This window comes from Hemiscyllium ocellatum, chromosome 21, assembly GCF_020745735.1.
Source record: "Hemiscyllium ocellatum isolate sHemOce1 chromosome 21, sHemOce1.pat.X.cur, whole genome shotgun sequence".
Taxonomy (NCBI): domain Eukaryota; kingdom Metazoa; phylum Chordata; class Chondrichthyes; order Orectolobiformes; family Hemiscylliidae; genus Hemiscyllium; species Hemiscyllium ocellatum.
This window is the reverse complement of record NC_083421.1, coordinates 22986308-23011987: the sequence shown is the minus strand read 5'-3', so window position 1 is coordinate 23011987 and position 25680 is coordinate 22986308. Positions and strand designations below refer to the sequence as shown.

The following is a 25680-nucleotide window of genomic DNA, read 5'->3' as shown; positions in this document are numbered from 1 at the left end:
CCTGGACTGGAGGGCATGTCTTATGAAGAAAGGTTGAGGGAGCTAGAGCTTTTCTCACTGGAGTGAAGAAGGATGAGAGGTGACTTGATAGAGGTGTACAAGATGATGAGAGACATAGATAGCCAGAGACGTTTTCCCAGGGCAGAAATGTCTATCATGAGGGGGCATAATTTTAAGGTGATTGGACGAAGGTTTAGGGAAGATGTCAGAGGTAGATTCTTTACACAGAGAGTGGTGGGTGTGTGGAATGCTCTGCCAACAGTAGTAATAGAATCAGACATATTAGGGACATTTAAGCAATTTGGATAGGCACATGGACGATAGTAAAATGAAGGATACGCAGGTTAGTCTGATCTTAGAGTAGGATTAAAGGTCAGCACAACATCGAGGGGCAAAGGCCTGTACTGTGCTATACTGTTCTATGTTCTATGTAAAGTGTATGTGTGTCTCAGTGTAAAGTGATCGTGCTTCAGTGTAGTGTGTGTGTGTCCCAGTGTACAATGTCTGTCAGTATACAATGTGTGTGTCGCAGTTTACAGCATGTGTCTGAGCATACTGTGTCTGTGTCTCAGTGTGCAGTGTGTACATGTCTCAGTTTTCAGTGTGTGTCTCAGTTTACAGCATTTGTCTCATTGTACAGTGTGTTTGTCTCAGTGTACTGTATGTGTGTGTATCAGTATATGTGTGTGTATCAGTGTACAGTGTCTGTTTCAGTGTACAGTGCCTGTGTCAGTATACAGAGTGTGTCTGTATCAGTATATAGTGTGTTCACCTCAATATACAGTGTCTATCTTAGTTTGCAGTGTCTGTATCTGTCAATGTCTAGCATGTGTGTCTCAATGTACAGTGTGTGTTAGTATTAACTGTATGTGTCTCAGTATACAGTTTGTGCTTGAGCCAGTGTGGAGTGTGTGTGTGACTCAGTGTACAGTGTGTTTGTGTGTGTGTCATTGTAAGGTGCATACGTCTGAGTGCACAGTATGTGTGTGTCTCAGCATACATTGTTTGCATGTCAGTGTACAGTGTGTGTGCCTCAGTGTCTGGTGTGTGTGTGCCCCTGTACACTATGTGTACATCTCCATGTACAGTGTGTGTGCCCCAGGGTATAGAGTGTGTGTCAGTGCAAAGTGTATATTTGTATCAGTATTCAGTGTGAGTTTGTTAGAGTACAGTGTGTGTTTCTCAGTGTACACTGTATGTCTCCGTGCTTAGTGTGTGCCGCAGTGTACAATGTGTGTGTGCCAGTGTACAGTGAATGTGTCTCAGTGTAGAGTTGTGTGTGTGTGTGTCTCAATGCAGTGTCTGTGTCAGTGTACAGTGTATTTGCCTCAGTATACAGTGTATATGTGTCTCTCAGTGTACATTGTGTGTGTTGGTACACAGCGTGTGTCTGCCTCAGCGTACACTCTGTGTGTTTGTGTCTCTGTGTACAGTGTACATGTATCTCAATGTAGGTTCTGTGTGTTGCTCAGTATAAAGTGTATGTGCCTAAGTGTACAATGTATCTGTATCTGCTGGTGTACAGCATGTATCTCTGTCAGTGTACATTATTTGTGTCTCAGGGTACAGTGTATGTATGTGGATCAGTGTAAAGTGTGTGTGTGTGTCTCAGTATAGTGTGTCTGTGTCAGTGTACAGTGTGTGTGTTTGCCTCAGTGTACAGTTTGTATGTGTGTCTCTGTATGTATCTCAATGTATATTGTGTGTGTTGCTCAGGACAAAGTGTGAGTGCCTAAGTGTACAGTACATGTTTCAGAACAATGTCTCTGTATCTGCTGGTGTACATCATGTATCTGTGTCAGTGTACATTGTTTGTATCTCAGGGTACAGTGTATGTGTGGGGCTCAGTGTAAAGTGTGTGCGTATGTCTCAGTACATGTGTCTGTGTGTCTCAGTGCAATGTGTGTGTTAGTGTACAGCATGTGTCTGCCTCAGTGTACAGTCTGTGTGTGTGTCTCTCTGTGTACAGTGTGTAAGTGTCTCAATGTACAGTCTGTGTGTGTGGCTCAGTGTAAAGTGTATGTGTCTCAGTGTACAGTGTGTGTGTCAGTGTAAAATGTGCCTGTTCATGTACAGCATGTATGTGTTTCAGTGTTACAGCATTTGCGTACAGTTTATGTGATTCAGTATACGGTATATATGTCTCAGTGTAAAGTGTCTGTGTCCCTGTATACAGTGTATGTGTTTCAGTGTACAGTTAGTAGGTCTCAATGTGCATTGCTTGTGTTAGTGTACTGTGTGTGTGACTCAGCGTACAGTTTGTGTGTGTTTCAGTGTACATCGATTGTATCTCAGTGCACACTGTGTGTATCTCAGTGTGCAGTGTGTGTGCCAGTGTACTATACAGGTGTGCCTGTCAGTGTACAATGTGTGTGCCTCATGCCTCAGTGTGCAGTGTATGTATGTATCAGTGTAGCATCTGTGTGTGTGTGTGTGAGACAGTGTAGCATATGTGTGTGTGCCCGTGTGTGTGTCAGTATACAGCATGCTTATGTCTCATTGTAGGTTGGTCTCAGGATGCATTGTGTGTGTGTGTCTCAGTGTACAATGTGTATCTGTCAGTGTAAAGTGTGTGAGTCACAGTATGTGTGACTCAGTTTACAGTGTGTGTCTCAGTGTATTGTGTGTGTATGCCTCAGTGCACAGTATGTGTGACTCTGTACATTGTGAGTCTCTCAGTGTGCAGTGTGTGTGTGTGCCACAGTGTGCAGTGCGTGTGTTTCAGTGTACATTATTTGTGTGTGTGTGTAAGTGTAAAGTGTGTCTGTGTCAGTGTAGAGTCTGTTTCTCAGTTTGCAGTGTGTGTCTCCTTCAGTATACAGACTGTGTGTGTATCTCAATATACAGCAGGTATGTGTCTCAATGTACAGTGTGTGGGGCTCAGTTTCAAGTGTCTGTGTCTCAATGTACATTATATGTGACGCAGTGTACAATGTGTGTGTGTCAGTGTCCAGTATGTATCTGTCTAAAATTTGCCTGTGTCTGTTAGTGTACAGCATGTGTCTTTCAGTGTACAGCATTTGTGTCTCAGTGCACTGTGTGCGTGTGTGTGTGCGTGTGCACGCTTGCACACACCAGTGTGCAATGTGTGTCTGAGTGTACAGTGTTTATGTTAATGTGCAGCATGTGTGTCCGCCTCAGTATAGAGCCTGCATTAGTTTCTCAGTGTACAGTGTGTATGTGTCTCAATGTACAGTGTGTGTGTCTCAGTGTAGCGTGTGTGTGTGTGTGTGTGTGTGTGTGTGTGTCAGTGTACAGTCTACCTATGTCTCACTGTAGGTTCGTCTCAGGATGTATTGCGTGTGTGTCTCAGTGTACAGTGTATACCTATCAATGTACAGTGTATCGGTGTCAGTGTACTTTGTGTGGATTTCAGTGTACTGTATTTGTGACTCTGTACAGTGTTTGTGTCTCACTGTACTGTGTGTCTGCGACAGTGTACAGCATGTGTGTTTCAGTGTTCATAACTTGTGTCTCAGTGTACACTGTATGTATCTCAGTGTACTGTGTGTGACTCTGTACAGTGTGTGTCTCAGTGTACTGTCTGTGTGCCACAGTGTACAGTGTGTGTTTCAGTGTTCATCATTTGTGTTTCAGAGTATACTGTGTATATCTCAGTGTACAGTGTGTGTGTGTCTCAGTGTACTGTACAGGTGTATCTGTCAGTGTACAATGTATGTGTGTCAGCGTACTGTTGTGTGTCAATGTACAGTGTGTGTATGTCTCGTTGTAGGTTGGTCTCAGGATGCATTGTGTGTATGTCTCAGTGTACAATGTGTATCTGTCAGTGTACAATGTGTGTGTCTCAGTGTACAGTATGTGTCTCTCAGTTTACAGTGTGCGTGTGTGTCAGTGTACATCATTTGTGTGTGTGTAAGTGTTAAATGTGTCTGTGTCAGCATAGAGTCTGTTTATTTCTCAATGTACAGTGTGTGTTAGTCTACAGTGTGTGTGTCTGCCTCAGTGTACAGCCAGTGTGTGTGTGTGTCAGTATACAGTATGTATGTGTCTCAATGTACTATGTGTGTGTGGTTCAGTGTGAAGTATCTGTGTCTCAGTGTAGTGTATGTGTCTCAGTGTACAGTTAATAGCTCTCAGTGTACAGTGTATGTGTCATGATTTAGAGGTGCCAGTGTTGGACTGAGGTAACAAAGTTAAAAATCACATAACACCAGGTTATAGTCCAACAGGTTTAATTGGAAGCACCAGCTTTTGGAGCGTCGCTCCTTCATCAGGTGGTTATGGAGAATAAGATTGTAAGACACAGAATTTATAGCAAAAGTTTACAGTGTTATGTAATTGAAATTATATATTGAAAAAAGACCAGGATTGTTTGTTAAGTCTCCCATCTTTTAGAATGACCATGTTGTTTACAGTTCTTTCATATGTAAATTACAAAATGCTTTTAAAAGTTACATTCTCAAGTGAACTTTAACAATTGGTGTCACGTCGGCCCAGATAATGTATTGAAGGTGTGAGCTTCCTCTGTGAGGCTGTCTGTGCCACAATGGTCAGACTGATTCTAATCTAAAAAACGGATTGTGTGTATGTGCTGGAGTGTACGGTGTCTCAGTGTACACTGTATGTATTTCTTCAATGTGTGTGTTTCAGTGTACATTATGTGTTCCTCAGCATACAGTGTGTGTCATAGTGTACAGCGTGTATATCTCATTGGACAGTATGTGTGTGTACCTCAGTGTGTGTCACAGTGTACAAGTGTGTGTGTCACAGTGTACAATGTGTTTCAATATACAGTCTGTGTGTCTGTCTCAGTGTACACTGTGTATCTCTGTATACAATGTATGTGCAGCTCAGTGTACTGTGTGTTAGTATATAGTGTTTGTGCGTCTCTGTGTATAGTGTGTGTGTGCATGGCTTAGTGCAAAGTGTGTGTGTCAGTTTACACTGTTTCTGTCAGTGTATAATGTGTGTTTCTCAGTGTACAGTGTGTGTGTCACAGTCTACTGTGTGTGTGTTTGAGTGTCGTGTGTGTGTGTCAGAGTGTACAATGAGTGTGTTTCCTGTTTACAGTGTATGTGTCTCAGTGTATAGTGTGTGTGTGTGTGTATACAATGTGCATGTCAGTGCACAGTGTGTTACTCAATGCAGTGTGATTCAATGTACAGTGTGTGTGTCTCAGTGTACAGCATGTGTCTTTTTACTCAGGGTACAGTATGCGTGTCTCAGTGTGCTCTGTGTGTGTTACAGTGTACTCTATGTATGTATCAGTGTAGTGTGTGTGCGCCTCAGTGTACAGTGTACATGTCTCGATGTTCAGTGTCAGTCAGTGTGCAGTGTTTGTGTGTCTCAGTGTAGTGTGTGTCTCTTTTTACTCTATGTGCATGCCTCAGTGTACAAGTGTGTGTGTGAGACTCAGTGTACAGTACGTATGTGTGTGTCTCTCACTGTAAAATGTGTTTATCTCATTTTGCAGTTTCCGTGTCTCAGTGTACAGAGTGTATGTGTGTATGTCAGTGTACAATGTGTCTGTGTCTCAGTGTGCAGTGTGTGCGTCTCAATGTACAGTGTGTGTGACTGTGTTGAAAGAACTGTTATTTTGACTTGAATCATTAACTCTGTTCCTCTATGCACCAATGTTGCTGGACCTGCTGAGTTTCTCGAGTTTTCTGTTTTTATTCAGATCTCCAGCTCCCACTGTATTTTATTTTTACTTTGTATTGATCCCTGCCTCATGTCGGACACCGCTGTCACACTGCTGCTTGATTCATTATTGAATTTTGGACAGTAAATGCCCCTTTATGTTTGACACAACAATTTGAACAATTAGTTCCAGTAGAATCTGCTGGATGTTGAACATTGGTTTATCTCAGATATGACCTTGAGGAAGAGTTTGCCCTGGATGGTACCACATTTGTTTTGGTCACTGCTTTGTGCTGGGCATTAATTTGTGTTTGAGGTTTGTTCATGTTGAATGTTGGACAGTATTCAGAGTTTGAGGTCTTGTGGCACAGAGAGTAGTATCCCTGCCTCTGAACAAGAAGCTTTAGCTTTGAATCTCAGTCAAGGACATGTTGGCCAAGGAACGTTATTCGTAATATTGGTTATCAACCTGCAAAAATCTTTCCAACGCCCCTATGGCTGTCCAAAAGAGAGGCAGGGTATTCTGGTCAGCTACACTGGTTATGGAACATCTGTTCCAGGACTAGGCTAGCAACGTCAGAAGTCACCTGCCCCCTTGACAGGTGAAACACACTTGTGATTTCGAATAAACCTGTTGGATTATAACCCAATGTCATGTGACTTCTGATTTTGTCCACCCCAGCCCAAACCCAGCGCCTCCACATCAAAAAGTGTGGCACTGGAAAAGCGCAGCTGGTCAGGTCGCTTTTTGACTCTGAGCTCCAGCATCTGCAGTCCTCACTTTCTCCTCCACATCAGGGTCTGGCAAGTGAGTCTTGTGTGTTGGCCATTGCTATGTGTTTCATCCCATTCCATGTTGGACATTGTTTGTATTCACATCCTGACGCTGAGACACTGTTTGCAGACAGGCGGTGAACATTACAGGCAGTGAGCTGTCAGAGAATAGGACAGAGAAAACCTGGCACCACACAGGTCTCACTTAAAAGACGTCTCAGAGCACTGAGACTAAAAATCTAACTAAGTTAAAATCAAGGATACCAAATGTTGAGTAGGCATCACAGTCAGTGTTTAACCCATGGCTTGAATCTAGCAGATATACAGAATCAAATTAACGTCCAACCAATTTAAAATGATCTGTGTCTTTTTTCGTCTGAAATTCCTTCATCCTGCATACCCTGATTTGTCATTCTCGACTAATTTCTTTGGGTTTCATAGAAATTATAGAATTCCTACAGTGTGGAAACACATCATTCAGCCCAAAAGTCCACACCGACCCTACAAAGAGTAACCCACTCAGACCTGTTCCCCCTGCCCTATTACTCTACATTTATCTGTGACTAATGCACCTAACCTACACATCCCTGAACACCATGGATAATTTAACATGGCAAATTCACCCTAACCTGTACATCTTTGGATTGTGGGAGGTAACCTACACAGACACCGTCAGAATGCGCAAACTCCACACCGACAGTTCCCCCAAGGCAGGAATCGAACCTGGGTCCCTGGTGCTGTGAGGCAGCAGTACTAACCACTGAGCCACCCTAGTTTCAAGTGCTTGATGAATTTCTGCAGGAGTGTTTGTGTCTTTCTGGCGCTGATGAGACCGACCCCCACCCCCCCACCCCCAGAGCGGTTCAATGACTAATGGTCCCTGAACAACCAGACGGAACTGATGAGGAGCCCCACAGAGACTAGAATGACGATGATGGTGACGATGCAGAACCACTTGTTGTGAGACCAATACCAGCAGCTGTGGCCATGCTGCCTCTGCCCGCCTGCTTCAGCTGGGTGGCCCACGTCCAGGCTCTGGCTTACCGTCCTCACAAAGAACGCCTTGACGTTCTTCTTCTCCACCTTCTTCTGGGAGCTTTGCCCCTTCTTCACGAAGAGCTTGCCTTTGTTCCGGCTGAAGCGGATGCTGTGTATTCGTTGCATCGCCTCCGGGAGGCAGGACACGATGTTCGGGTCGTTTCCCAGCCTGGGCAGCCCGTCCTTGGGGACCAGCGTCAGGTCACGGCACATGGGGCACTGAATGGCCTCAGCCACGTGGGACTTCATGTTCATCCGGGCCAGGCACTCCAGGCAGAAGGTGTGGCCGCAGTCCAACACCTTGGGAGCTCTGAAGACATTGTTGTAGTTGCTGAAGCAGATGGCGCACTCCAAGTCGCAGGACTTGTCCTCAGACATCCTCAATCTCTGGACCGCCTCATTAAAAAAAAGACAGAACATGATCACTCAGCGCAGGAATGCCTCATCTTCACTCCCCAATTTCTTTGTCTTTCCTCAAGCTTTCCCCCTAGCTGGGTCTGTTACTGGGCTGGTAAACCAGGCATTGGACAGGCCATAGAACGTAGAACTGTACAGCTCAGAAACAGGCCCTTAGGCCCATAACGTTGTGCCGAACATGACGCCAAATTAAACTAATCCCTTCTGCCTGCCTTTGCTCCCTGTCCCTCATAAACCTTGCGAATTCATGCACTTATCTAAAGTCCCTTAAACCCCCCTGTCATATCTGCTTGTACCACTACCCCTGACTGTACGTTCCAGACTCCTACCACTCCCAGTGCAAAAAGACTTGCCCCTCACATCCCCTTTGAACATTGCCCCCTCTCACCTTAAATGCATGCCCTCTAGTATTCAACATTTCGACTCTGGGGGGAAAGAAAGGTTCTGGCTGTCACACAAAGAACCACCAGTCAACTCCCAGCAGGAGAGTTTCTGAATTTCAATTCTGGTTTCATAGGATCCGGAATGAAAGGCTGGTATCAGTAACAGAGCTTTACGATTCTCGTTCAAACCAAGGTGAAGTGAAATCTCTCTGCCAGACTCTACGCCCAGTCATACATCAATGTGGTCAACTCTGAATATTGTTTTGAGGTCACTGGGCAAACCAGTCTTTGTATCAAACTGCTCCCAGAGATTAAAGAAGGGGGTGGCACAGTGGCTCAGTGGTTAGCACTGTTGCCTGACAGGGCCAGGGACCCAGGTTCAATTCCCACCTTGGGCAACTGTTGATGTGGAGTTTGCACGTTCTTCCCATGTCTGCGTGGGTTTCCTCCGGTTTCCTCCCACAATCCAAAGATGTGCAGGTTAGGTGGATTGGCCATGCTAAATTGCCCACAGTGTTAGGTGCATTAGTCAGGGGTAAACATAGGGTAGGGGACTAGGTCTGGGTGGGTTACTCTTCGGAGGCTTGGTATGGACTTGTTGGGCCAAAGGGCCTGTTTCCATACTGTAGGGAATTTAATCTAAACTGCTCCATTCCCATAAGAGCCAATTTCTTGGAGTACATTTTTACAAAGACAGTAGAAGAAGCTCAGCTGATGGTTGTTGATTGTTTGATTTGTTATGGACCTGTGTGAGTTTGCATGGGATATCAGTGAGACCTTTTCTGGAATATTGTGTCTAACTCTGGTGGCCCTGTTATTGGAAGGATATTGTTAAACTGGAGAAGGAGCGGAAGAAATTCACCAGGATATTGCCAGGAGGGTTTGAGTTATAAGGAGAGGCTGGGATTTATTTCACTGGAACGTAGGAGGTTGTGGGGTGACCTTATAGAGGTTGATAAAATCGTGAGGGACATAGATAAGTTGAATGGCAGGTGTCTTTCCCCTGGGGTGTGAGGGATTTCAAGAGAAGGTACATTTTTAAGGTAAGTGGAGAAAGATTTATAAAAAGACATGACAGGAATTTCTTTTGTACAGAGAGTGGTTTGTATGTTGAATGTACTTCCAGAGGAAGTGATGGATGCAGGGAGAGTTTGCACATTTGGATGAATACACGAATGGGAAAGGTTTGGAGGGATATGGGCCAGGAGCAGGCAGGTGGGGCTAGTTTAGTTTGGGAACATGTTTGGCATGGAATAGTTGGACCAAAGAGTCTGTTTCTGTGCTGTATGACTCTACGACCTGCAGTTTCAAGGACAGATCTTGTACCAAGACTTTTTCTAAGATGCTCACTTTATTCGTACAGTAAGACAGCAATTAAACAAAGACTCTGACATTAAATGGGCGGGGAGAGAGTGGCTAAAGTAAGACTTGATCCCTTCAAGGTCGAGACTGGGGAACTAATGATGGGAAACAAGACAGAGATACTGAACAAGTGTTGTGTGTCTGCCTTCACAGCACAAAACATAAAGGTATCCCAGAAAAATGAGGAAATCAAGGGTAAAAGAGAGGGAGGAGCAATATAATCACATGAGATAAACTACTGGAAATACTATTCAGGTGACTAATGTCTGACAAGCATCCTTTTGAATGGCACTAGATGGGCTGAATGACCTGCTCCTTTCCCTATTTCGTATTACCTTATGTTCTACGTCCCCCGGACCTTATGGTCTTAATCATCAAATCTTAATAGGAGTGGCTGGAGTGATGGTGATGCATTAGTTTTGATCTTCCAAATTCCCTACACCCTGGAAACGTTTCAATGGAATGGAAAATGGAACACTGTTGTTCAAAAAAAAGAGAGAGACCCAGAAAGCAGGAGACTGCAGACCAGTCAGTCTAACACCCCTGATTGGGAAAATGCTGGAATTCGTAATTGAGGGAGTGGGAGCAGGACATTTTTTTTAAAAACAAAATCACGATACAGTCAGGCAAAATCACCATGGATTTGTGAAAGGGAAATTGTTTTTTTGGAAAAATTATTGGATTCCTTTGAGGATATAACAAGTAGATTAGATAAAGAGGAGCCAGTAGTTATATTTAGATCTCCAGAAAGGTGTGTAACAAAGTTAAATATGAAAAATTCAGAGATGAAGTGAAAAAGGATGTATAGAGAAGAGAACGTGAGTCGAGACTTGCATTTACAGTTCTTCTATATATGATGTAAATAGAAAATGGTGTACCAGGAGCAATACAGTTAAATTAGCGTAGGGATAGACTGAGTGTCGCTTTGCAGAACATCTACGTTCTGTCTGCAAAAAACACACTGAGCTTCAGTTGACTTGATTTCATTATTTGATTTAATTTATTGCCGTATGTACCTAAGTACAGTGAAAAGCTTTGTTTGTGAGCAGTACAAGTAGATCATAGTAAACAAGGACACACAGATCATAGGGTCCTTGGACAGAGTGAGGCATACGGATTGCACTGCACAGGATGTGCACAAAGCAAGATCAATATTAACAAGATCATTTTTTTTAAGTTAGAGTCTAATAACAGCAGGGAAGAAGCTGTTCTTAAAGCTGTGCCTGTCACTTTAACACGCCATCTTGTTCCCTGGCCAACCTCTCTGTCTCAGGCTTGCTGCAGTGCTCCAGTGAAGCTCAGCACAAGCTGGAAGAACAGCACCTCATCTTCTGCTTGGGAACCCTAGAACCTTCTAGATTTGATATCGAGTTCAACAATTTTAAGGCTTCTCCCATGTCCTTAACCCAACACACACACACCAAGCCTTGTTGTCACATGGTCACTATTACACACAAAGCATTGTTAGCCAGTAATAGTCCCCATTAGCTGACAAGCTGATAGTTATTCACTCCTTTATCCATCCAAGTGTTCTTCTCTCACTTTGGGCCCTATCCCCATTTGTCATTTATTCCATACCCTTACTCCATCCTCTGCATAAAACCAACTTTTTCCCAGCTACTAACAGTTCTGAGGGAGGGTCACTGGACCTGAAACATTAACTCTGATTTCTGTCCACAGTTGCTGTCAGACCTTTTCCAGCAGTTTCTGATTTTGCTTGACAGAGCAGTAGTGAATGGTTAATTTTTCAGACTGGATGAGATTTATGGCAGGAGTGCCAAAGGGGCCAGAGTTAGGCTTCTCTTGATCTTTATGATAGGGGCTATATATTCACCACAATAAAAGATATTGTGGTGAGCCTTCACAAAGCTACAGATTGAACTTGGGTTTATGTCCAGTTCTAAGCATTACACTTCAGGAAGGAAATGGAAATGGTTCATAAAGGGTTCATGAGAATGGTTCCTCAACTTCAATTACATGGATAGACTGGGAAAGCTAGGATTCCTCCATTACTGAAGTTTTAGAGATGGATTTGACTGAGTCCTTTGAAATCAGGAGGGGTCTGGGTGGAATAATTAGAGGGGAAAGCATTGGTGGAAGAGTTAAGAACCAAAGGAGACACACTTAAGGTGATTGGTAAAAGTTGCAGAGACATCTTGAGGAAATTCTAGTTTGTGCAGCAAGGTGTCAGAATTTGGAACGGATGTTCAAGGATGCAGTGGAGGCAGGGTCAGTTTTCAGATGGAAATTGGATATGGAGTCTTATGTGATGTTGAGACGAGATGGTTCAGATGGGGCGATAGAGAGTTACAGATTAGCAAGGAAGGATTTAAAGAGAGAGTTAAGAAGAGCAAGGAGAGGACATGAGCAGTCTTTAGCACGTGGAATAAAGGAAAACCCTAAAGCTTTCTATAGGTATGTGAGGAATAAAATGATGACTAGGGTAGGAATAGGGCCAGTCAAAGACAGAAGTGGGAAGTTGTGTGTGGACCCTGAGGAGATCGGAGAGGTGCTAAATGAATATTTCTCATCGGTGTTCACTCAGGGAAAGGAGAATATTGTAGAGGAGAAGAATGAGATACGACATATTCGACTAGAAAGGATTGAGGTTAGTAAGGAAGAGGTGTTATCAATTCTAGAAGGAGTGAAAGTAGACAAGTCCCCTGGGCTGGATGGGATTTTTCTGAGAATTCTCTGGGAAGCGAGGGAGAAGATAGCAGAGCCTTTGGCTTTGATCTTTGAGTCGTCATTGTCTATAGGTTTAATACTAGAGGACTGGAGGATTGCAAATGTCGTGCCCTTGTTCAAGAACTGAAAATGTGTTGCTGGAAAAGGGCTCATGCCTGATACGTCGATTCTCCTGCCCCTTGGATGCTGCCTGACCTGCTGCACTTTTCCAGCAACACATTTTCAGCTCTGATCTGCAGCATCTGCAGTCCTCACTTTCCCCTTGTTCAAGAAGACCAGTAGAGATGACCCAGGTAATTATAGACCAGTGAGCCTTACGTCTGTTGTAGGAAAGGTTTTGAAAAATATTGTAAGAGATAGGCTTTATAATCATCCAGCAAGCAACAATTTGATTTCAGATAGTCAACATGGTTTCGTCAAGGGCAGGTCATGTCTCACAAGCCTCATTGTGGTTTTTGAGAAAGTGACTGAGCATGTGGATGAAGGTAGGGCAGTTGATGTGGTATACATGGACTTCAGTAAAGCCTTTGATAAGATTCCACATGGTAGGATGATGGAGAAAATACAGAGGCCTGGAATTGAGGGTGATTTAGCAGTTTGGATTAGAAACTGGCTTTCTGTAAGGAGGCAGTGAGTGGCAGTTGATGGAAAATATTTAGCCTGGAGTCCAGTTACTAGTGGTATGCCACAAGGATCTGTTTTGGGACCACATAGGTGGATGGGTTAGTAAGTTTGCAGATGACACTAAAGCCGGTAGAGTTATGGACAGTGTAGAAGAATGTTGCAGATTGCAGGGGGACCTGATAAACTGCAGAATTGGGCTGAGAGGTGGCAAATGGAGTTCAATGCAGCTAAATGTGAGGTGATGCACTTTGGGAAGAATAACAGGAAGGCAGAGTACTGGGTCAATGAAAAGATTCTTGGTAGTGTAGATGTGCAGAGGGATCTTGGAGTCCATGTACATAGATCCCTGAAAGTTGCCACCCAGGTGGATAGTGCTGTGAAGAAGGCATACAATGTGTTAGGTTTCATTGGCAGTGGGATTGAGTTCTGGAACCACAATATCATACTGCAACTATACAAAATGCTGGTGCGGCCACACTTAGAATATTGTGTACAGTTCGCCCCAGTATGGGAAAGATGTGGAAGCATTGGAAAAGATGCAAAGGTCTTATGAGGAAAGGATGAGAGACTTGGATCTGTTCTCATTGGAAAGAAGAAGGCTAAGCGGGGATTTGATAATGACATACAAGATGATCAGAGGATTAGATAGGGTAGACAGTGAAAGTCTTTTTCCTAGGAGGATGACGTCAGCTTATACGAGGGGGCAGAACTACAAATTGAGGGGTGATAGATTTATGACAGATGCCAGAGGAAAGTTCTTTACTTAGAGAGTGGTAAGGTGTGGAATGCCCTACCTCCTAATGTAGTTAACTCAGCCACATTAGGGAGATTTCAACAATCCTTGGCTAAGCACATGGATGATGATGGGATAGTGTAGGGGGAAGAACTTAGATTAGTTCACAGGTTGTGCAACATCGAGGGCCGAAGGGCCTGTTCTGCGCTGTATTGTTCTATGTTTCTATATTTACCTGAAGAGAAAGGCATTTCAGGGTCAAGATGGGAAAGTGGAACTAAATGAGTTGCTTTTCCAGAGGAGCCAGGCCCCTCAATATTGTCTTAACATCTTGGTTAAAATATGGTCATGGTCTTCCAGCTCAGATTTAACCAGGCAGGCGCCACAGTTGGCAACGTTTTGAGGTGTCATTGACCTGCTTTGGTGTAGAATATTCTGCGTCAGGAGCCCGGCCTTGGGATGGGGTAGTGCGTGGTGCATTCACTTGCCTCGACTACTTTGAGGTCCCTGTAGTGTGGGGGCATTGAGTCCATACTGACCCTTTGAAGAGGGTCCCACCCAGACCCCCGCCCCCTCCCTGTAATCCTGCATTTCCCATGGCCAATTCACCTAAACACATATCTTTGGACTGTGGGAGGAAACCGGACCACCTGGAGGAAACCCACATTGGCACGGGGAGAATGTGCAAACTCCACACAGACAGTCACCTGAGGGTGGAATCGAGCCTGAGACCCTGGTGCTGTGAGCCACTGTGTTGCCATTACGCTCTTTCCAACATCACCAGGTGAGTATCGCCACACTCTGGGCATTCACTACCTTTGCTTCCTGTTCCTAGTCCCTTGGTGGCGTCGGTCTGGAGGGTATCCTGCCATTATTGCAAACCTACTCCCAAACATCAAGGGAAATGAATGTTATGTTCACTGACTTTGGAACCAGCTGCAGTGTGAGAGGGCTTGCCTGCTGTCTGTCTATTCTCTCAGCTGCACAGGTGTATAGGGTTTGCCTTTATATCTTGGTGCCATACTCTCACATTGCAGTGACAGACTAACATTCCCATTGCAACAGCCGTCTCTTATGTCAACCTCATGGCTTAGCTTTAAGAATCTTGTTCTGACAACTTTTGACTGGTAGAAGGCAACCTCACAGAAATGCATCTATTACCTCGTAATCTGTAAATGCACTGCTGACTTTCACAAGTCACTGAGGGCCCGCAATTGGATCCCACCCTAACCCTTCCATTGCCCATGGAACTTCCTGCAGCTTATTCCGTGCCTAATATCACAGGAGCAGAAATGTCTCCAAAGATTTTCAGACAATTGAAGTTTGAATGTCACGCACTCCAGATTCTCATCATATCCACCTCCTCGATCTCTGTCAGAGGCTGAGCAAGCCTGTCTGTGATCTTGCTGTGCTACTTAACCCTGTGCTCAGCTCAGAACCCACACTAACACTCACTGCCCACTTGCTCCTCGGTCGATTCCCCACTCTCTGCCCAGGTTTCAGCTCAGCTGCCGCTGAAACCCTTTTCCAGGTCTCTGGCACTGCTTAACTTCTCAAATCCCCTCCGAAAGAAAAGGAAGGTGAGGTTGAAACGCAGTGCCAGCCATGATCACACTGAGTCATACAGCAGGCTTGATCAGCCAAATGGTCCAATCCTGCTCTGCTTTCTTGCGTTCTTGCACTCCCGTGAGCTTATTCAAACATCTGTGGCTTGTGTCTGAACTAGCACTGAGTTTTGTCCACCTCCCTCCTGTGTGTTCACTGACTCATTTGGGCCCCAGTACAGCAGTTCCTCACATTCTCATTGTCCAATTAAATGCCCCCATTACCTCCTCTCCCTCCCCAGCAACGTAATCTCTTTTCCCTACCTCTCCCATTCCTCCAGCCTTACTACCTTCTGAGCTCTTTGTGCTGCTCCAGCTCTAGCCCCTGCAGCATCCCCTTCAGCTGCCGAAGTCCGAACTTCAGGAAATCCTGCCCTCCGCCTCTATCTCCTCCTTTAAGATATTCCTTAAAACCCGGTTCTTGAAGCAAGCTCTTGATCACCTGCCTTGTGTAGCTCAGTGTTTGTTTGCTTAAACCCGTTTGAAACACCTTGGGATGTATGAGGTGCTATGTAAATGCAGATTTGTTCTTACTCTATTATAAATATTCAGACTGCTGTGGTCAAGGGCCTTTGTCCCTGGCTCTGCCAGTGTTGGAGCTGAAAATGTGTTGCTGGAAAAGTGCAGCAGGTCAGGCAGCATCCAAGGAGCAGGAGAATCGACGTTTCGGGCATGAGCCCTTCTTCAGGAAACGTCGATTCTCCTGCTCCTTGGATGCTGCCTGAGCTGTTGCGCTTTTCCAGCAACACATTTTCAGCTCTGATCTCCAGCATCTGCAGTCCTCGCTTTCTTCTGCCAGTGTTGGAGACCTGGTCAGAAGACCTGCCAATAGGTAGCAATGTACAAACCATGAGTGCGGAGATTTCCTTGCAGTGAACATAGATACATGCAAAGTAAAGGCAGGGATGGAATAAATAATCAGAGTCTATTTCCCAAGGTAGAAGTGTCAACCACCAGGGGACACAAATTTAAAGTAAAGGGGAAAGTGTGAAGGAGATGTGGAGAGGTAAGTGTTTTTGTACAGAGGGAGGTAACTGCCTGGAATGCACTGTCAGAGGAGATGGTGGAGGCAGACAGAACACAAACATTTAAGAGGAATCTTGTCAGACACACAAATATGCATCAAACAGAGGGATACAGGCTGCATACAGACAAAAGGATTTTAGTTTGAAAAGGCATTATGTGTGTCAGTGCAGTCTTGATAGGCCAGAGGGCCTGACCCTGTGCTGGACTGTTGTGAGGAAGGGTCACTCGATCCCAAACGTTAACTCTGATTTCTCTCCACAGATGCTGCCAGACTCACCGAACTTTTCCAGCAACTTTTCTTTTAGTTTCTGTATTGTTCTTTGTTCTTTGAGATAGCCATTCAGCCCAAAACGCCCACTCCAACATTCAATATGATCATGGCTTATTCCTTTTGTCAATGCCCGCTCTTTCACCATAACCCCTAGTACTTTTAGCCTCGACAGACCCATCTATTCCTTTCTAATCTACATTCAGTGACTTGGCCTCCACAGCCTCTTGGGGGAGACAAATCCACAGGCTCCCCACCCTTTGGGTGAAGATCTAAAATCATGACGGTTATACACAAGGTAAACAGCAAGGCTCTTTTTCCTGGGATGGGGGAGTATAAAACTAAGGGTTGCATTTTTAATGTGAGGGGAGAAAGATTTAAAAGAGACCTGAGGGCAACTTTTTTCTTTACGGAGGGTGGTTCATATGTGGAATGAACTGCCAGAAGAAGTGATAGATTCAGGTACAGTTACAACATTCAAGATAAGTACATGAGTCAGAAAGGTTTAAAGGGAATTGGGCATGCAGAGGCAAATGGGACTAGTTCAGTTTGGGAGATTTGGTTGGCCATGGATGAGTTGGATCTGTCACACTCCTTGACTGAGTCTAAAATGACTTACCCAGAGACCGTGCCTCATTGTTCTGGAGTCCTGACCCGGGAAAATATTATCCAGTTGTATCCAGTCTGCCTAGCCCTGTCAGACATTTATATGTTTCAGTGCGATTCCTCTAATTCTTCTGAACTCCAGTGAATACAGACCCAATCTCATCCCATGAAACAGAGCTGTCATCCCAGGAATCAGACTGGTGAACGTTTGCTGCACTCCCTCTATGACTAGCATACGTTTTCTTAGATAAGTTGACAATGATCTTCGGGACATTTGGCAGACAAATATCATGCATTGCTGATAGTGATGTCAGTGCTAGGATTCACTTGAGGGTTAAATAAAACTTGTTTCACTTGCTCTTGGTCAAATGAGTCTGTTGAGAGAAAATCACCTCATCCAAGTTTGTATGAACTAATCAGAAAGGCGTTAACCACTCACAAAAGAATCGTTGTATCCCAAACATCCCAAAAGCAGACCATTTGGTCCATCACATCTATTCTGGCCCCTTCAAGTATAACTCACCTAGGCCCATTCTGCCCCCCTCCCCTCCCACCCCTTTCACTGTAGTCCTGAAATTTGATTTGATTTGATTGATTATTCTCACATGTACCTTGGTACAGTGACAAGTTTTGCTTTGTGTGCAGTGCAGGCAGATCATACCATACAAAAGGCATGAGGGTAATAGAACAGAGCGAGGGATGCAATGTTACAGCTTCAGAGAAGGTGCACAAAAAACGAGATCAACATTAGAATTCAAATTTGAGAGGTCCGTTCAGAAGTCTAATAACAGCGGGGAAGAAGCTGTTCTTGAATCTGTTAATGCGTGTGTTTAAGCTTTAGTATCTTCTGCCTGATGGAAGAGATTATAACGGGAGTGGAAGGGGTCTTTGATGATGTTGGCTGCCTTTCTCAGGCAGCAGGAAGTATAGATGGAGTCGACAGATAATGACTCATTTTTCTTTTTGAAAAGCAGAATAATAGTTTTGCTATTCCGGGAGGTGCTGCCTATCCTGGAGACTTGCTCTGGTACTTGTCCTCCCTGTTGTCCTCCTGGTTTGTGACTCTCATTGTGTTGCTGGGTGCAGGTTAATATGAGGAAGCAGAGGGCTTGCAGAAGAAATTACTTTTGTGAAAGGGCAAGCTCTCGACTCAGCAACAGGGCAGCAGAGAAGCTGCTGTAATTCGGCGCTCAGAGCTCTCCATGTGTATTCAACAACAGCTTCCATTGATAAAGCATCGTTACGATATGTCACAAGGTGCCTCACAGAAATGCCAACTGATTAAAGGTGTCATTGAGCCACCAAAGAGGCATTAGGATAAATGAAAGACATAGATTTAAAGAGTGTCTAAAAAGGGGAAGCATAGGTGGAGAGGTTGAAGGAGAGGTTAGGGTCCAGGCAGCTGAATGTACAGTCACTAATGGGAGAATATTAATCTTGGGAAGGCAGAGGGAGGTCAGAATGAGCAGATATCCTGGAGATTGTTAAGCTGGAGGAGGTTACAGAGCGTGGGAGAGATTGGAAAACAAGGATAACTGCAATAGTATTTAGAGGCTCAGAGCATGTGTCCCATTGATCAGACCAGATGATCAGATGTCATGTGATCAAAGGCCCAAGAGTACATCCGACAGAATTTCACAATCTTCACCTTCTTAATCTGACAGCAACCTGGTTTATTGGCAGAGCACCGAGATGGGAGCTGGCAATTTAGGGACCATATCCCATGGATTTCTGCCTCACCGATTCATCTTGTGGTTGATGCCACACTCAGGAAAGGAGTGGACGGAAACCCAGGCAATGGCACAGAGAACAACAAGGTCAGTCCAGAGCACCGCTGGGGGAAATGACGCATGGACATTTGATAATCAAATCCAATGGTGAATAGTACAGAGACGTATGCAAAGCATGTGTATACAAAGCTGATAGTCTTTTTGCCACAGGTTTGTAAAAATAGGACTGCTTTAGATTGTGAGGCTGATTCCTAGAATGAATGGGCTGTCTATTGAGGAACCAGACTTGGCTTATAACCACTGGAGGAACAAGCGATAAGGTTTCAAAAGCTTTTGACAAGATGGATGTGGAGTGAATGTTTCCTGTTGTGGGTCAGCCCAAAACCAGAACAGGGGGACTCTGTTTTACAATTAGGGGTGACCCTTTCAGTACAGAGTCCTCTCCTCTCAGAGGGCTGTGTAATTCTTTGCATCAGAAGGTGGTGGAGGTGGCTCGTTGGATAATTTTAAGGTGAAGCTGAGTAGAATTTGTTCGGCAGGAGACTCAATAGTTCTCGGTTAAGGATGTGAATGTGGAATTTGAAACACAAACAGATTGGTCTTGATTTTACCAAAGATGGAGCAATCATCAGAATGGTTGACTTCTGCTCTGAACTCAGGGTTCATTTGCATCTGCTCTCCAGAAAAACAATGGCAGTACTTTTGCCAAATATTTAACTAATCTCATGCCTTTTTAAAGCATATATTTTATCGCCTCTAGGCCATGCAGCGTTCCCCATTCAATAGATGATAAGGGAAATTCACCATTGCCTGTAAGAGTGTATTTGATGTGCTAGCCTTTATTGGTCAGAGCATTGTGTATAGGAGTCAGGATGTCATATTGCAGCTGTACAGGACATCGGTGAGGCTGCCTTTGGACTGTCTCATGTAATTCTGGTCTCCTTCCTATCGGAAGGATGTTGATGCCTCAGCTAAATATATGGGCATAGGAGTGAGAAATGCACAGACCTGTATATATCAATGATAATTTCTGATCTGTGTATGTAAATATTGACCTATGTATGGCATGACCAAATGTACAGACCATCGAATTATTTTATGATTATTTTACGAATAAAGTATATTTTTGAAATAAAAAAAATGTTGTGAAACTTGAAAGGGTTCAGAAAAGATTGACATGGATGTTGCCAGAGTTGGAGGATTTCGGCAATAGAGAGAGGCTGAATAGGCTGGGGCTGTTTTCCCTGGAGAATCGGAGGCTGAGGGCTGGCCTTATAGAGGTTTATAAAATCATGAGGGGCATGGATAGGGTAAATAGACAAGGTCCCTATGGCGTGGGGGAGTCCAGAACTAGAGGATTAAAGTGAGAGGGGAAAGATTTAAAAAAGACCTCAGGGGTAACATTTTCACGCAGAGGGTGGTACGTGTATGGAATGAGCTGCCAGAGGAAGTGGTGGAGGCTGGTACAATTACAGCATTTAAAAGGCATCTGGATGGGTATATGAATAGGAAGGGTTTCGAGGGATATGGGACAAATGTTGGCAAATGGGACTAGATTGATTTAGGATATCTGGTCGGCATGGACAAGTTGGACAGATGGGTCTGTTTCTGTACAGCTCTATGACTCTAAGGCTCTCTTTCTCACTCAGTCCCTCTCTCACTCTCTCTCTCTCTCTCTCTCTCTCTCAGGCAGACTGTCAATGGAGAGAGAGAGAGAGAGAGAGATAACTACAGACCAAGGTTGAACCTATTTAATTCTCCACCACTTGCTGTGCAGCAATTGCCAGGTCCAGGTAAGGGTGAACCATTTGAGAAGTTTGCAATGCAGTTTGTACTTTAACATCTGCCTATCCTGTGGTGGTTATTGGGGCACTTCCTGTAATGAGCATCTCACTGTCCCCTCACTCTGTGATGGATCATTTGTCTCCCCTTCCCTGAAGCTGCTAGGACTCAGTGGATACAGTTTCCTTGGATTTATATTGAAGTACATGCGACACTAACTCTCAGCAGAGTATGAATTGCAAAGACACTGACTTGCAATTGGGTTTGAACCATCCAGGAGCTAGTCGCTGGCTGGTTTTTGTGTGTTTCATGAGCATTGCCTCTTGATGGGATGTACATTCCTGTATTGCCCACTGGGAGAGTGGTATAGGTCCCTGCTGACTGCTCTACTCATACCTCACCTTAGTCAGCTTTGTTTTGTGTGAGTTGAGGCAGTAAGTGTTCACAGATTGTGTGTGCATGCCTGTGTGTCTGTCTGTGTGCATGTGTGTCTGTGTGTGTGTCTGTCTGTATGCATGTGTGTCTGTGTGCGTGTGTGTCTGTATGTGTATTTGTGTGTGTGTACACCACATCCAAGTGTAATCCTGGGTATTGTCATAGAGTTATATTCTGTCCATCTTTTCTCCTGTCCTCATTTCTATGGAGTGGAGCAAGGATTTCCAATGGATTGGTCCACATTTATGGTCAACATACTGCAGGGGTATGCACTACCTTCTGCAGGATAGCTAATCAGGAGACTCTGCCCTATCTTATTACCTTCCATCAGGTGTACTGGAGAGATTTGCAGCTTAGTGATTGACCTGCTTAATGACAATATGAACGTATTTTCCATGACCTCCCTGGCATCCCAGCCAGAGGTAAGGATGATACCCAGTGCACCACAAGATCTCTGAATGGTTACATCATAGTAGATGAACAAACTGTGGCCTGGTTTAATAATTCAGCCTCCAGTAAATTCCAACCTGACCTTTAGACATCAATTTTAATGTTGTACCCACAATCTTCCTTTTATGCTTGTAGATTTTATTTACGTAGGCAGCGATGGTGTGGCGGTATGGCACTGTAGCTCAGTGGTTAGCATTGCTGTCTTGCAATGCCAGGGATCCACAAGTTTGATTCCAGCCTTGGGCAACTGTCTGTGTAGAGTTTGCATGTTCTCCCTGTTTCTGTGTAGGTTTCCCCTTCTCAATCCAAAGATGCATAGGTGGATATATGCTAAATTGCCCAAAGTGTCCACAGACAGGTGGATTAGCCATGGGGCATACAGGTGTACAGGGATAGGATAGGGAGGTGGGTCTGAGTGGGATGCTGTTTGGAGGGTTAGTACAGCTGAATGACTTATGATTAGAACATAGAACTGTACAGCAACAGGCCCTTCTGCCCATAATATTGTGCTGAACATGACACCGAATTAAACCAATCCCTTCTGCACGCCCTTAGTCCATATGCCTCCATTCTATGTTTATTCATATGTCTATGAAAGCCCCTTAAATGCCCCTAATGTATCTGCCTCCACCACCACAACTAGCAGTGTGTCTCAGGCACCTACCACTCTCTGTGTAAGGCATTTGCCCCTCACATCTCAGTTGAACTTTCTCCTTTCACTTTAAATGCATTCCCTCGAGTACAGAGGAACCTCAATTATCCAGCATTTGATTATCTGAAGTTCAGATTATCTGAATAAAATTACAAGGTCCTGATCCATGGCTATATTGTGTTGTCTAGCATTCAATTATCCGAACATTCGATTATCTGAACAAAATACTTCCCGCCCAGTTCATTCAGATAATTGAGGTTTCTCTGTATTAGACATTTCAACTCTGGGAAAAAGACTCCAACTGTCAACCCTATCTGTGCATCTCCTAATTTTAATGATTCTTTAATTAATCTCTAGAGAACTCCAATTATTTAAAACAGGCTACAGTTCCCTAACTATCCTGGGAGGTAGCTAGCAGGACTTCCTGTATTTAAAAGCTATGAACTACTTTTGAATAGAGCTAGCTGTATAACTGGAGAGATGAGGAGGTTTGGATCATCCACTTTACACCTAAGTGCGATGGACAGCGACAGTTATGAAACAGTTTGTAGCTTCAAACCACCTGGGGGCAGAGGACTTGGAGATCAGGTACTGGTATCACTGAAAACTAGTAGGCAGTTACACAAAATCATTGTAAAGGCCAATGGAATGTTGATTTTGAACTAAAGAGGTGTGAAGTTATGAAAAGCTCTGATTGGACACCATTTAGAGCAGAAATTCAGTTCTGGACATTACTCCACTTCAAGATTAGATTGGCCTTGAAAGAGAATGTGATGTGGGGCAGCGGAGATTGGAAGGACCTAGATTAGATTAGTCCTGCATTTCTTTGAAGATTAGGAGGTGATCCAGTCGAGTTGTTTGAGAAGATTGAAAGAATTGATAGAGGATTTTGGTAAAACAGGGCCTTGTCTAACAACTTGGAGCTCAGTGTTTGAGTGGTGATTTCAGAGGAACATTAGTTCATTCAGAAGGCAATGAAAACCCAGATCCCCCTCCCCCAAAGCAGTAAGGATCGGAGGCTATTGAAAATACCAAACCAGAGATTGATCTATTTTTAATAGGAATGAAAGAAGGATCTAAAGAATGTGAGTGAAATTTAGATACAGAGTATTATGATTTGTTTGAATATTGGAACAGGTTTGAGGGGCTGAATAGCCTTCTCCAAGCTTCCATTCTCTGGTAAGGAAGTGGCAAGGAGCAGCTCAGGGAATTCACTGAGGGTTTTAAGGCAAATCTCAGATCCCAGCCAACATCACTGAAGCAGCTGACCTGCCCATTAACCTCAATGGCCTTTATAGGAGCTAGCTCTGTACAGATTGGTTGCTGAATCTTTCTACATTACAGCAATGCGTACACTTCCTGAAAACACTTCACTGGTCATAAAACACTTTGAGGTGTTATGTGATTGTGATGGAAGCTAAAATACAAACAATGGAAACATAGAAAATAGAAATGAGAATAGGCCAATGGCCCTTCGATTCCGCTTTCCCATTCAAAATGATCATAGCTGGTTATCCAATTCAGTAACCTTTCTCCCGTATTCACTGGAGGAACGATAGCTATCTCCTTTTTGACAAGTCTTCATTTTTACAATATATATTAATGATATGGAAGATGGTATTAGTAATAACGTTAGCAAATTTGCTGATGATACTAAGCTGGGTGAAATGTGAGGAGATTATAGGGTGACCTGGACAGGTTAGGTGAGTGGTCAGATGCATGGCAGATGCAGTTTAATGTGGATAAGTGTATGGTTATCCACTTTAGTGGCAAGAACAGGAAGGCAGATTACTACCTAAATGGAATCAATTTAGGTAAAGGGGCAGTACAAAGAGATCTGGGTGTTCTTGTACACCAGTCAATAAAGGTAAGCATGCAGGTACAGCAGGTAGTGAAGAAGGCTAATAGCACGCTGGCCTTCATAACAAGAGGGATTGAGTATAGAAGCGAAGACATTCTTCTGCAGCTGTACCAGGGCCCTGGTGAGACCACACCTGGAGTATTGTGTGCAGTTCTGGTCTCCAAATTTGAGGACAGACATTCTGGCTATTGAGGGAGTGCAGCGTAGGTTCACGAGGTCAATTCCTGGAATGGCGGGACTACCTTACGCTGAAAGACTGGAGCAACTGGGCTTGTATACCCTTGAGTTTAGAAGACTGAGAGGGGATCTGATTGAGACATATAAGATTATTAAAGGATTGGACACTCTGGAGGCAGGAAACACGTTTCCGCTGATGGGTGAGTGCCAAACCAGAGGACGCAGCTTAAAAATACAGGGTAGACCATTTAGGCCAGAGATGAGGAGAAATTTCTTCACCCAGAGAGTGGTGGCTGTGTGGAATGCTCTGCCCCAGAGGGCAGTGGAGGCCCAGTCTCTGGATTCATTTAAGAAAGAGTTAGATAGAGCTCTCAAGGATAGTGGAATCAAATGTTATGGAGATAAGGCAGGAACAGGACACTGATTAAGGATGATCAGCCATGATCATATTGAATGGTGGTGCAGGCTCGAAGGGCAGAATGGCTTACTCCTGCACCTATTGTCTATTGTCTATTGACATGTCTAGGTAAGTTGGAGTCAATATCACTATGTTAAGTCAAGGGTCTACCAGGCTATTTTGTACACAGTTAAACAGAAGGCTGAAACAGAGGGTATTGAAGACAAAAAATAAATAGCATTTTCCAAAGTTATCAACTGCAGCTTGTTTCTGTTGCTGCTATGCGACCGTTGTAAACTTGGCACACAAAGTTACATCCCAACAAGAATGCACCTATATTCACCTTGTATATATGTGTGTGCAGGTAAGAAAAGAAAACCCCACAAATAGAAATCTGATAACCAGGTAATCTGTTTTCATGGTATTGTTGAGGGATAAGTGTAAACTATAGTGTGGGATGTTTTATTTCTGCCTGAGGACCAATGAGGATCTTGATTTAATGTCCTATCTCAACATCTAAGAATGCAGGAGTATGGGAAAAGGTCTGGTCTATTTCACCTCTTGAATGAGGTTTTGGTTAATCTGCAATCAACTCCAAATAACAGACACCACACACAGACTTTCCCCAGTATTCCTTAATCTGATTGCTTGAGAAAAATCTATCAATATCAGATTTAAAATGAATGATCTTGCATCAATTTCTCCTTGTAACTGAGACCCAATCATTGAACGCCCTTTGTCTGCTTCCTAACTTCCTCCCTGAAAGAGCTGGCTCTCATTTTTAAACCATGTCCCTTAGTCCTGGACACTGTGACTAAAGAATATAATTTACCTCTGTCTACCCTGTCTACGTCATGGAATCCCCACAGTCAAGATCGAAGTCATTTGACTCATTGAATCTACACCAACCCTCTGTACAGTATTCCACCCAATTCCTATAACTGCACATTTCCTATGGCTAGACCACTTAACATGCACACCTCTGGACATTACAGGGTAGTTTAGCATCTTTGGACTGTGGGAGGAAACTATAGCACCCAGAGGAAACCCACACAAACACAGGGAGAATGTG

General features: G+C 44.0%; 1 protein-coding gene across 1 annotated transcript in view; it reads right to left on the bottom strand.

Moving 5' to 3' along the window:
* Positions 1-7242: 7242 nt before the first annotated feature.
* LOC132825796 (RING finger protein 225-like) overlaps positions 7243-25680 on the bottom strand; it is a 30894-nt gene continuing 12456 nt past the window's right edge. Inside the window, exon 2 of the mRNA XM_060841276.1 lies at positions 7243-7809. Coding sequence (XP_060697259.1) covers positions 7246-7791 — 546 coding nt within the window. The 5' untranslated portion in view covers positions 7792-7809 and the 3' untranslated portion in view covers positions 7243-7245. The remainder of the gene's footprint in view (positions 7810-25680) is intronic.